This window comes from Lates calcarifer, linkage group LG19 (assembly GCF_001640805.2).
Source record: "Lates calcarifer isolate ASB-BC8 linkage group LG19, TLL_Latcal_v3, whole genome shotgun sequence".
In the NCBI taxonomy this organism is placed as follows: domain Eukaryota; kingdom Metazoa; phylum Chordata; class Actinopteri; family Centropomidae; genus Lates; species Lates calcarifer.
The window spans coordinates 23,336,055-23,348,978 of record NC_066851.1 but is presented as its reverse complement, the minus strand read 5'-3'; the positions used below and the strand labels follow the sequence as shown (position 1 = coordinate 23,348,978).

Sequence of the window (12,924 nt, the reverse complement as noted above, 5' to 3'; positions counted from 1 at the left end):
AATGGATTTAGTTTAGCATTATGGATCTGGTATAAACCATTGATTAGAACAACTTTTTGATGGTCATGATTGTGGAAAATCCTCCTTCAGTCTTTTTAGCTCTTTGATACATAAGAGACTGTTTGCTCACTCAGCCTCTGGAAGAGAGCTGCAGGACATCAGGACCAAAATCCATTTATAAACTCACTATTAACAACGCCAGACTTGATGGTTGATGATTGTACACTGTTTGTATTAATGATTTGTTAACATTTATAATCGCCAGTGACTGATTAACTTCAGCTTATGGCTCATTAGAAATTGAGACACCCAGGAGCCTGATGACGTATTAGAAAGTGAGAAATCCTAACTACTTATAACTGCATTGTGACTGAACAGAAACATACAGCCATCTTATTACCAAAGCATTTTATTTGAATAGGATTAACTGATGAAACAAAAATCTTTATACAAAACAACAGAACTGAAACTCCCTTACGTCTTCACTCACAGTCTGATAAGGATATATAATGTTTCTGATTAAACAAAAATGATTTTACTCTTTAATAAAAAAGGTCTGTCTCTGTAGAAATCCTGTCCATAATACTGTCAGACACTTACAATAACAATCTGAGCCTGTCAGTGGCAAGAACAAGCACTGTAGTGAATGCACTTTGACGTGGACAAATACCCATTAGATTACACTGCAGCAGCTGATTGTGGTGTCTGGGTACACTCTTCTTGATTAATACTGGACCGATTCCAATATGAAAACTGTTCCTTGATTGACTGCTGATATTTTGAAGAATGATCCTTAAAAATGGCCGCCATTCATTTTCACCTCATAGACATTCAGTTAGTACATATTGAATTTACTCATCTAAATCATGAAATATTGCATTATTCGCTTGTGCTGATGTATTGATTACTCATAATGGCTTTGTTTGGAATCTGCACCACACCATTTCACAATAGTTCTGTACAGGCACTGAAAAAATAGCAATGTTCCAGAGTGATTTACTTGCAACTTGATCAACACGGTTGCTGTTGCCAAATGCCTGTGTGTGTGTGTGTGTGCACTGTAAACATTTCTCTTGTCAACGTGTGAGCTCAAAAGCAAATAGACAACGCAGGTAGGATTAAGATGAGGTTTACTTCACCAGAAGGCAGAGTAACGTCCAACAACAGGTAGACAATCAGCAAAGACAAAAAAGTGTAAGAGGCAGACGCAGGCAGGTAGGTCATGTTACAGCAGGAAGGCTCATTGCTTATCTGAGAGAGAGAGCAGGTGTATCGGCTGAGGCACTAATTGTGTAATGAGGGGCAGGTGTGCGGGCAGGTGGAGGATGGGAGTAATGCCAGGGTCTTTATCAACTCCTGAGATAAATATCTGGCTTTTCAGTTGCTAGGTGCTCCACGTTCATCACCAGCTGGTCTCTGCCTGTGTCTGTCTGCTGTTTGCTGCTGACCAGGTAGTGTACAGTGGGTTTATCAGAGCATTTCGCTGCTGCTGGAAAATGTACAACTGAACAAAAATGTGCTAAAAAAAACAAAACTAGAAGCTTAAACAGTCTGAGAGGCAAAATCTGTGTATTTTATACAAGAATTGATGAGTTAATTACAAATGTTTCAGGATTTATTATATAACTTAACCTCAATCAGCTGTCCTCAGACATCGGATGATTAAGATGAAACACCACTAGTCATAGTCATAATTGTAAGAGGAAATTTTAGTCAGGGAATTACCAAAATCTGCATATATCATCTTCATCCATTAATACACAAAAAAATATCTTATTCTGGACTCAAACTGTTTGATGGACAAACTCGTTGACTCACTCACAAGCTTTGTGTTCTTAAGCAGGCTATCTGCAGGTCTTGAAAAGTCTTAAAAAGCACTCAATTCAGTTCCCTCAAAAAAAAATCTATGTCATATTTGTTACTGGGAGACAGTTGTTAGGAAGCTCTTTGACTTTTTAGCAAAAGCTTAAATTGATAAATGAATTATTTATTTCATTTATTAATTGTTGAATCTATCCATCCATCTGAGTCCAGCTATAGACAGATTATGAGACAATGGTCCTCTCAGCATAGACAAGTAACCACTCTCAAACACGTGAGAACTCATTGGTGGATGTAAATACTGGGTTGCCCTACAGTAGTTTATACCACATGTGGACATAACCTTTTAACCTGCTTCAGTCTCTGGGTGTGACAAGATGTAAAACAGCCTCAAAGAGCTCCTCAGCGTGCTCCATTAAACAGTAGGAAGCAGTGTGTTGTTGTTTCTGGTTATTGTGGCCTAGTGACAGACTGGTCCGATGTCTAATTCATAGCTCTCCTCTCCCCGCTGTGGGCTCAGACTGCTGGCTGACAGGCTGAGAAAGGACTTGAGTAATATTTAATGCTGCTGTGTGTGTGTGTGTGTGTGTGTGTGTGTGTGTGTGTGTGTGTGTGTGTGTGTGTGTGTATAATTAGCTGTATCAGGAAATTGAAACCGCCTTGAAATCCATGTTTGTTCCTGTTTATTTGAGCTCTGGGGCCTATTGATGGAGCTGTGCTGCCTTCCACACTGCCTGACGGGAAACCAGACTCATCTCCGTCAGTTAGTCATTTCAGTTTGCTCTACAGGGAGATTGGAGTCACGCAGTGATCTCTCAGAAGTTCAGTATAGTTGGGTTAAGCTTATGGTGAGTGAGGATAAAACTGTCCACTCGGGGGAAATAGAACGCCTGATGTATCATCGCTTTATAATTTTTTTTATATTATTTATTTATCAAACAGTGGCCCAGTGACACATCCAGCTGACTCAGTTGGAGTCACCTGATGAATTTAAGTGCAATGCTCCCTCTCTTTTAGCTCTGTTGTAGGTCTCCACCAACTCCTGAGGGAAATATTTGGCTCTTTAGCTGCTGAATACTCCACTATGACCTCCAGTTAGTCTCTAACTGTGTGTCTGCTGCTCTACAGAAAATATTCATATATACTGCAGCTCTATGGAGCCTTTTTGCCTCTCGTAGGTCATAGCTTTGGTTTTCCAGCACATGTACTATATGGGTAAACCTCCAATAACTGATTTGCACAAGACATTGTGTCTTTTTAGCTGAAATGGTAACCTTGATAGATGAACAGACACTTATTTTTACATCCAGCAGGTAGGGAGCAAAATGATCTCTCATTTGAGTCATCATTTGAACCCACGTGATGAATGTAAGTCCGATATTCACTCTCTTTTAACTCTGTTTTTTGTCAAAAACACCTGGCTCTTGAGTTGCTGAATGCTCCACTATGTACACAAGTAAGTCTCTAGGTCTGTCTAGCTGCTGTTTGCTGCTAGTGTGCTTTGAGTTAAGATTATTTTGTTGCTGCTGTTTCCAAAGCCAACAATGAGTCCAGCTCAAATTTATCCAAGTCGAACACTTCAACTTTTTTTGAGCTACAAATGATCAAAACTACACTTCCTGTCCTCAGGCTCTTGTTCCTGTAAATATCCCCAGGGTTTGGGAAATTGCATTTTAACAGTTCAGGCCTTTATTCTCCTACACTTAAGTGCATGACGGGTCACTTTCACCACCTTCCTCCATGTTGTTGTGTCTTGGTGGTGTTCAGGAAGGAACGTCCGCCTCGCCCAGTGGGAGGCAGGAAAGCCCTGCTGATTGACGGCTCACACGGTCAGGACGCAGAATAGCTCAGACTGAGTAATCAGGTTTCACTGGAAGGACGACAAGAACAGAGGGATGGAGAGAGTTTAGAAGAACTGTCAAGTTTGTTCTCTGCCTGAGTGGGAATTTGAGTAGAAGTCAGTAAAAGAGAAGGGAGTGAGGAAGAGGAGAGGAGGAAAGAGTAGAGAAGAAGGAGGTGAAGACATGGCCAGCAAAGGAGGAACCAATGAAACTCAGCATGGATCAACAGAAAATGTGTCAAAAGGCGATCGATGTGAGCTTTTTTTTTATTCTCTTTTCCTGAAAACTAGAAAACACTTGATGTTAATGGTATGGATGGGTGGTGATACTGAGACTCTAAAGCCTGTGTTACCTTGTGAGTTGTGCTTTTTAAACATGTTGCGTTGGAGCTGGGTGGAAAGTTTTGCATCTCAACTATATGCTCTGCTTATACTTTACTGTATTTGTTGTTGGTGAGATGAGAAGAGAGCGAGATATCTGAGAATAATGGCAATGCACTCAAGAAAGAGATAATTATGGGGGCAAGACACCTAAACTGAAAGACACCAAACAACTACAGGTGACTTGTTGGTTGTGGTTGTTTGGCATCTCTTTGTAGCTTTGTGGTGTTGCTTGTGGTCAGTTTGCATGTCTTTATGGTCATTTTGTTTCACAGTAATGTACTGCCAGAGCTACTTTGAAACAGGCGTGGGATTTGTTTCAGAGACGACAATGCTGGAATTAGTTTTTCATAGGTGTAGGATCTATATTGGATTGTACTGGTTCCAAATTCCTCACCTGCCCTGTTTTTGGAGTCTGGAGTCTTGTATGTCTTTTGCTCTTATGTTGCGCAGCTGTAATGCAGCCTTTCACCATTAGGTGGCACCTCACCATCAGTATTGTAAATATGGGTATATACTCTGCTCCCTCAGTCTCTGATCAATATTTCTAAATTACTGGATAGATGGTGGTGTGGTTGTTATGACTTATGAATTTAATAGTCCTCCTCCCACCCACTTAATTGTCCCCTCATGTGACAGTCATCATTTGTGAACCAAAGCCTGAAAGTTGATGCAGTGTGATGTTGAGTTCACTTTATGTCAGCTTTAACTTCAGTACCAGCCTGTCATAGGGTAAAAAACTGATGTTGTAATTAGTCCTCAAATTGGAGGGAAAAAAAAAATGTAACTACGAGTGTGGCAGAAAAACCAGCAGGGAAGCAAAAGTTTCAGATGCTCCAGATAAAAAAAGAAGCTTGTCATTCAGAGGAAGGATTAAAGTCTAAAAAAGAAATCGGGTGTTGACAGTATTTGTGTAGCTGCTCTCGCTGCCAGGAGGGGGAGACAAAAGTTTCACATTGCAAGTTTAGCCAGGGTGTTAAACTACACACGGGACTCTGGATGCAAACCTGGTCCCCCACCTTCCCGAACTCTGCTAACATTAATAAATGTAGCATTTCATTAATTAATTTTTTTTAAAAATAAACAAAACAAAAGACAGTGTTGCTTCTAAACTTCGTTCAGCCAGTGATTCCACCACTGCATAATTAGGAAAACGTTTTAGTCGTATCTGAAGATAATTTCTAGCAGGGTCATTTTTAGGGTTGCATGAATTAGCTTCTATCTGTGCAGTGTGTATGGATGTTTGAGTGTTTTGATGACTTGTTTGGACGTCTTCTCTAAGAAAAACCACTTCTGAGTTGTTGTTTTTCTCTTCTTATTCATCATCTCTCCATCTCAACCCTGAGATGCTCTCATCCTCCTGGCCAATCAGGACGAACAGACAGACAGCGCCATGGTAACATGAGACCTTCTTACATGTGGGTGGGAAAAGGCATACTCATTATACCTTAATGGAGCCTCTGGGCTGTTTCCAGGGAAACTATGATTTTCAGGTGTGTGTGTGTGTGTGTGTGTGTGCACGTTTGCCTTGAAGTCAGTGGGTTTGAGTCAGACTGAAAACATGATGTGCTGATGTTTCTGGGTTGATTTGACCTCCCATCCCAACAACAACAATAACAGTCTGGAGTCAGTGAATGTCACATGTCAGCTCTGGAGTCCTGGGTGGTTTTTAATGGAGATCAGCAGGTCTGATCAGTCTTTTCAGGGCCGACACAGTCACCAGGATCAACTAATTTAATACTGTCATTGACTGTTTGTCCAGTTTGCTTCAAAGTCAAGTTGGACTCATTCAAAAATACAAATGTTTTTAGTTGTTGATTCTCAGGAGGTTGGAATTTTTGTTGGGAATTGGTTGAAAGATCTTGACAACTATTTGATGGATTCTCATAAAATTGTTCATACATTCATGTCTCCCTCGGGATGTATTGTAATAACTTTGTTGACTTTTTATCTTATGTTATCTTCTATTACATATATTCCTCTACTGAAATTAGGATGCTATTACCCTTCTGGTAATACCGCTTTGCGATAGTGAGTCACCGTACCGTTCAGTCTGCCATCTGTCCAACATTAGAGGATGAAGCAGTAATGTTGCCCCGAGGATGTTTTCTAACCTTTTGCCTTGTAAACGCAACAATGACTTACACCTGTGGTTAGTAATCAGCTCTTAATGCTAACGCTGGCTAAAACACAAATATAGCAAATGATAGAAAATGCCCATCATAATGTCTCTATACCCAAGATTATTTCTTCAGATTTCAAATTTGTAACAGTCAAAAAATAATTATTATGAAAATAGTTGTTGATAAATTTTCTGGCAATTCAGTGATTGATGTATCAAATAATTTCTGAGACTGTTTTAGAAAACTACACTATTGGGGTTTTCTTATCCTACTGCACTTTTCTTATCTTGGCTGTAATTGGTTGCAGATCCGTAACAACGCCTGTATTGTGACATTTGCACAGATGATATTTAAAAATGAGCAATTATAGCAGAAGCTGAAAACAAAAAGAAGTTTGTTTCTTGATGATCTGACCCTGTCTTAACGGGCGTGCGTCATTGTTTTGGAGAAGCTCTGTTTTTCACACCCACAGTACATTAGACCAGCCTTTTCAGATTTTTCTGTGGGAGTGAAAAACGCCTGGTTCAATGAGGATAGAAGGCCAAAACAGAGAGGAAAAAAACAGGTTTCAAATATAGCATGCACATGGTCACACTCACATTCAGGCTTATTACTATGGAGGAATAATCCTCCCAGATCCACCAGGCTTCTGAGTTCATTTCACTAAGACTGAGAACACCATATTCAGCAGTGTTATAGTAATAATCTGTAGGAAAAGGGCCAGAACACACACACAGAGTCCTGAAAGTAATTACCCACGTTAATGAATGACCTTACAACGAACTGAGAGAGACAGCAGGCGCTCCTTTTTATTCACCGCTAAAAAAGAAGAAAGGAAAAACTACAAAGCAGCGTGTTCGTCCTCCTCAGGATCTCTCGTATCTCGCGTTAATGAGTGGTAACAGTGTGGCCTTCGCCGCCGCCGCCACTGCTGTGTCGTCGTCATCTTTTTCATCCTAATCTAACGCTCACATCAAAGTGCTCTCTTCTCTCTCCTCTGGAGCTCCTCACTTCAAAGCTGGGTTGGAAAAGTCAGCAGCTGCATAGTAATCAGGGGATAAGGATTTATTCACACACACACACAAACAAGGTTTCACAACCCGTGTCTGTCACAGATTAGTGATTGTGAAATTTTTATCGCCGTTGGTTCGATCTCTCCATCTCATTAGCCTGATCTGATGCCTCTCATTGACTTCTGGGTCACATCGCCTGACTAATCCTTGTTTGTACATTAATTCATTATATTTTACATTCAGAACATTTGAGTGTTTCATCAATACTCTCCATTTGTCCTATTTTTATCTCTAGCTGACTCCCTGCTGGTGCAATAAAGCAATTCACCTTCCACAGAGATAGATTTATATAATCTAATCGACTCTGATGTAAATATGATCATATTTTAGAAACTGGTAAAACTAAAACTAAAAAAGTTTCTGTAAAATTTTGAATTATTTGTTTAATACTTTGTGGAATTTCCCAACAAATCCAAAACACTCTTTGTCCCTGTTAATTAATGGACTGAAACTTGAATCACATCATCCTCAACCTCATCTGTGAATATTATGGTAAGGTCAGATAATGACCAAAAACATGAGGATCATCCTCTGTGGAAGACAAGTATTCACAGCTGATACATGTTTTACCTTCATCTTTCATTAACACTCCAAAGCTCTGTCTGAAACACTATGCTACTAGGCACAGGGTCTTTTTGTGTAAACACAGTCGTTATACACATTCAGTTCCTCAGAGAGAGGCTGAAGAGTAGAGACACACTGCAGTAACTGCAGGTTTTCACTGGTCTTGTTTGTTCGTGATTCTGTAAAGAGAGATGTGTTTACTTCTATTTCCAAAAGTAACAAACAATATTTCAGCTATCAAAATAGTTGGTAATTATTTTTTAATATGAGCATTACATTACATAACAGTGGCACAATGGAGCTTTTATTTAGAAGGATGTCACAGGAAGTATTTTCTACATTTTAAGTATTTTAGAGTATAGTAGAGTCCACACATACATGGCAAGAAAACGTAAGTAAACCCTTTGAAATTATCTACATTTCTATAAAAATGTGTCTTAAAATATGATAAGATCTGATGAAGATGAATAAACACAACATATTTTGACCACTAACACTCATCAAATCATCATGTTGTTCTTGTTCAGATTGGAAACATAATTCAAACATTCACAGTGTAGTTTGGAAAAAGTCTGTGAACCCTTCGGCTGATGACGTCAACATAAGTTAACTGAAACTTCAACAGAGCTGTAGCAGCTTTCTGCTGCAAATTATCAGTCTGCATTTCCAGCAATAATTCAAACCTTTGAAATGAAACTCATCCTGTGTCACAAGTGAAGCAACAGCATTTAACAGAGGAGCACTGACAAAGCTCCACCCCTCACACAACTCACCTGAGACAAACCAGGAAACAGTTTGTTCCTCGTCACTAAAGAGAGACACACAGAGTGAAAAACATTTGATCAGATTCACCTTCAGACCAAACTAACAGCTTCCTCTGAGTGAGTCCAGCTACAGGAGAGAAAAGAGGAAAACTACAACACTGCTGCTTCAACCTGCTGACTCTCCACACACTGAAGGTGAGTTTGACTAAAACCACCACTCAAAGTGAAAGTGAATCTCAGTGAAGTTAGTAGAGGAGGGAGGGGAGCCATGACTGACTGTACTTTCTGTCTGCTGTGTTTTCAGCTTCACTCAGACTAAATGGCTTCCAGATCAGAGGAGGATCTCTGCTGTCCGGTCTGTCAGGAGGTCTTTAGAGATCCTGTTGTTCTGTCATGTAGCCACAGCTTCTGTAAAGACTGTCTGAAGAGATGGTGGAGAGAGAAACAAACACAAGAGTGTCCAGTTTGTAAGAGAAGATCTTCAAGAGAAGATCCACCCTGTAACCTGGTGTTAAAGAACCTGTGTGAGTCCTTCTTACAGGAGAGAGATCAGAGATCTTCAGAGGATCTCTGCAGTCTGCACTCTGAGAAACTCAAACTCTTCTGTCTGGACCATCAGCAGCCAGTGTGTGTCGTCTGTCTACATTCAGTAACACACAAAAACCACAGCTTCAGTCCCATCGATGAAGCTGCACAACAACACAAGAAGGAACTTCAGGAAACTCTGGAGCCCTTAAAGGAGAAGTTAAAGAGTTTAGAAGAAGTTAAAGTGAAGTTTGATCAAACAGCAGAACACATTAAGGTCCAGGCCCGACACACAGAGAGGCAGATTAAGGAGCAGTTTAAGAAGCTTCACCAGTTTCTAGAAGAGGAAGAGGAGGCCAGGATGGCTGCACTGAGGGAGGAAGAGGAGCAGAAGAGTCAGATGATGAAGGAGAAGATGGAGGCTCTGAGCAGAGAGATAGCAGCTCTTTCACACACAGTCAGAGCCACAGAGGACGAGCTGAGAGCTGAAGACGTCTCATTCCTCAACAACTACAAGGCTGCAGTGGAAAGAGTCCAGCAGCGCCCCCTGCTGGAGGATCACCAGCTGCTCTCAGGAGCTCTGATAGACCAGGCCAAACACCTGGGCAACCTGACCTTCAACATCTGGAACAAGATGAAGGACATGGTCTCCTACAGTCCTGTGGTTCTGGACCCAAACACTGCTCATCCAGAACTGATCCTGTCTGAAGATCTGACCAGTGTGAGACTAGGAGAGGAACAGCAGCTTCCTGACAATCCAGAGAGATTTGATTATTACCGCTCTGTCCTGGGCTCTGAGGGTTTTAACTCAGGGACTCACAGCTGGGATGTCGAGGTTGGAGACAGTACATACTGGGAACTGGGTGTGTTAGCAGAGTCTGTCCAGAGGAAGGGATTCATACAGTCTGGATTATGGAGAATATGGCTGTATAAAGGTAACTACTTTGAACTCTCACCATCAGCTTCATCCACTGTTCTCTCAGTTAAGAAGAAGCTCCAGAGGATCAGAGTGAATCTGGACTGGAACAGAGGAAAGTTGTCGTTCTCTGATCCTGATACTAACACACACATACACACCTTCACACACACTTTCACTGAGAAGATGTTTCCATACTTTGACACTTGGGATGAACCTCCAGTGAAGATCTTACCAGTGAAGGTCTCTGTGACTGTGGAACAGATCAGTCAGAGATAAAGAGGATGATCCGATTTCTTAAGGGGAAAAGTCAGCCAATTTAACCTCCAGATGATAAGATGAAGGTTTCCTGAGAACCGCTCATCCACAACACTTCACAGTCATCAGTGCACTTCATTGGGTCCTCAGCAATACAGATGAGAGATTGTCAAGGAAATCAAAGGACGGACAGACAGAGATTCCTCCATTTATAGTTAGATTTACTGACGTTTTTGTGCTTTGAGATAATGCCTTGAAGTCTTGTAGCTTTAAGAGTGATTTGGTGAATAATTGGTTATTTTATCTCAAGCTAACTATCTTTGTGTTCTAATTTAAAGTGTTTTATTTTCATGTTTGATTTTTATGCAGCAGTTTCATAAATTACTGACGTCTTGACTGTAGAAATGAAATGTGAGGGAAAGCTGTCAAACAGAATTACAGCTGTCACTGATGATGAGCTCTGAAAAATATCAAGTGTGGAGCTTTTATTTAGAAGGATATCACAGGAAGAAACTTTTACATTTGAAGTATTTTATCTTGAGGAAATTGTTTACCTAAACATATAAGTGTTTTAAAATATGATAGATAAGTTATAATTATAAATAAACACAATGTATTTTCACAAATAAGAAATCATCAAATCGTGTTGTTCTTGTTCATATTGAAAATATCATTCAAAGATTTACAGTGAGGGTTAGAAAAAGTAGGTGAATCACTCGGCTAATGACGACAATAAAAGCTAAATGAAACTTCACCAGAGCTGCTGCAAAGTTCTGCTGCGCATTATCAGTCAGCATTTCAAGCTCCAACGCTCATCTGATTCCTGAGACAAACCAGGAAACCGTTTGTTGCTTTTCACTGAAGAGTACACGGTCAGATTCATCTTCAAACCTAGCATTACTTACAAAGTCAGGGAGCACATCATTAGGTAACTACATTTAGTTATGTGGTTACAGGCTACAGTGGGAAAATCACCATTTAAGACTGTTGGTCTGTCGTTGGCAGCTCTATCCTGCTCTGTTATTAGTAAACATATATAAAACAATATGATAGTTTCTGTTTTCTCATCAAAACTGGACTGTGTGATATACCGGCAGCACTTAGACTCAATGACCAACAAAACATCTTCACCTTGGGCTCTGCGAACTTGTGATTTTTTAAATTTTTCACTATATATATATATATATATATATATATATATATATATATATATATATATGTGTGTGTGTGTGTTTTTGACATTTTACAGATTTACAGACTAAGCAATTAATTGAGCAACAGATTAATTCATAATGAAGATAAACATTAGTTGTTTTCATAGTAAAATTTGAGGTTATTGAGTGGGTTAGATGTGAATCTCTGCATTTTTGCAAGTGTGTCCATGTTTTGTGTGTGCGTGCGTGCGTGCGTGCGTGTGTGTGTGTGTGTGTGTGTGCGTGCGCAGCAGGTGTGAGGCTAGACTTTGACCCAGGGTTTCTTCCTGTCCATCTGGATGCAGACAGTAGGAGGCTCTGAGTCTCCAACACTGAGCTCAGTGTCTGACTGTCAGAGCAGCTGAGAGGGAAACTCCACTTTACTGCTGCACTCAAACACACCATCCAAACATTTACTGTCGCGCTGTGTTTATCTCACCAAGGGATTTATTTCTATAAATCAATTTAAGTTGGATTCACAGCCTCTTCTAATGTTAATTCAGACAGATCTTAGTATCAATTATTTTAGCCAGGTGTAATTTTTTTGTCCAGGATTGACATTTAATGTGTCAGTGTAACATGCTAATTTTGTCGTGTTAGCGTATCTGGATAGAGAAAGAATATCTGGTTTTGTGCTGTGGTGAGTTGTGTGGGAAAACTCTGGACAGAAGGTTTGCTTCTGTTTCTGTACAGCCATTAATTGTCTGACAAATATGAATGTACGGGTCAGACATACAATCACCACAGTCAGAGCTAGCTAGCTTAGCTGCTCAGCAAATAGAATTACAGGGACATATAGCAAGTGTCTGTCTGTTGCATGCATGATAAAGTTCCCATGTTCACAAGAATGAACAAATTGGTGTCACTACATGAAAAATCGTTGGATTAACAAAATTCCATATCCAATGTATCCTCTGGTGACCATGAACATCTGTACCAGTAGCTGTCAGGATATTTCAGTGTGGACCAAACTGTTTGACCCAAACTACCATCCATCAGGCAGGTAGTTTGGGTAAAAACTGATCAAAAATTAACATCAACAAAATTAATAATCGGCTCTACCAAGTCTGTTTTTGCAAGTTCCAGTAGGAGTCTTTTCTCTGTCACTGTCGTCATAAGTGTGTAGGTGAGGAAAGAGTAGGTGGTGGTGATGTTTTTTTAAAGTGACACTTGGACAGGGTTATAACCAGTGCAGAAGTGTTCCCGTGCTGCATCTGTCATATGTTAACACTTCCAGACATCTCTCTCTCTGTGGGAGTGAACAGCAGCTGAATTACAGAAAGTGGGTTTATCGTCTGCCCACAGAGAAACCGTCAGTAGGAGAACTGCAGCAGTGTGTGATTTATAAAGAAAAATTATCATCATCATAATGTAGTTATAGGTTATTTTTGAGTTTTCAAATGGCATTTTGATGCTGATGTTCAGAGTCACACTACATCCAGACTCCACTCCATCCAAACTATTCT

At 40.2% G+C, this 12,924-nt stretch overlaps 2 protein-coding genes across 2 annotated transcripts in view; both read left to right on the top strand.

Annotated features, from left to right (window-relative positions):
- Window positions 1–12,924, top strand: part of syt16 (synaptotagmin XVI) — a 34,212-nt gene that overhangs the window by 1,674 nt on the left and 19,614 nt on the right.
- LOC108901644 (zinc-binding protein A33-like) lies at window positions 8,575–10,822 on the top strand. Its single transcript, XM_018703198.2, has 2 exons — window positions 8,575–8,761; window positions 8,871–10,822. The coding sequence occupies exon 2, from the start codon at window positions 8,886–8,888 to the stop codon at window positions 10,284–10,286; it is 1,401 nt and encodes a 466-aa protein (XP_018558714.1). The 5' UTR covers window positions 8,575–8,761; window positions 8,871–8,885; the 3' UTR covers window positions 10,287–10,822.

What these genes read in the sequence shown, in the direction of transcription:
- LOC108901644 (XM_018703198.2), top strand. Translation starts at nt 8,886, where the DNA reads ATGGCTTCCAGATCAGAGGAGGATCTCTGCTGTCCGGTCTGTCAGGAG.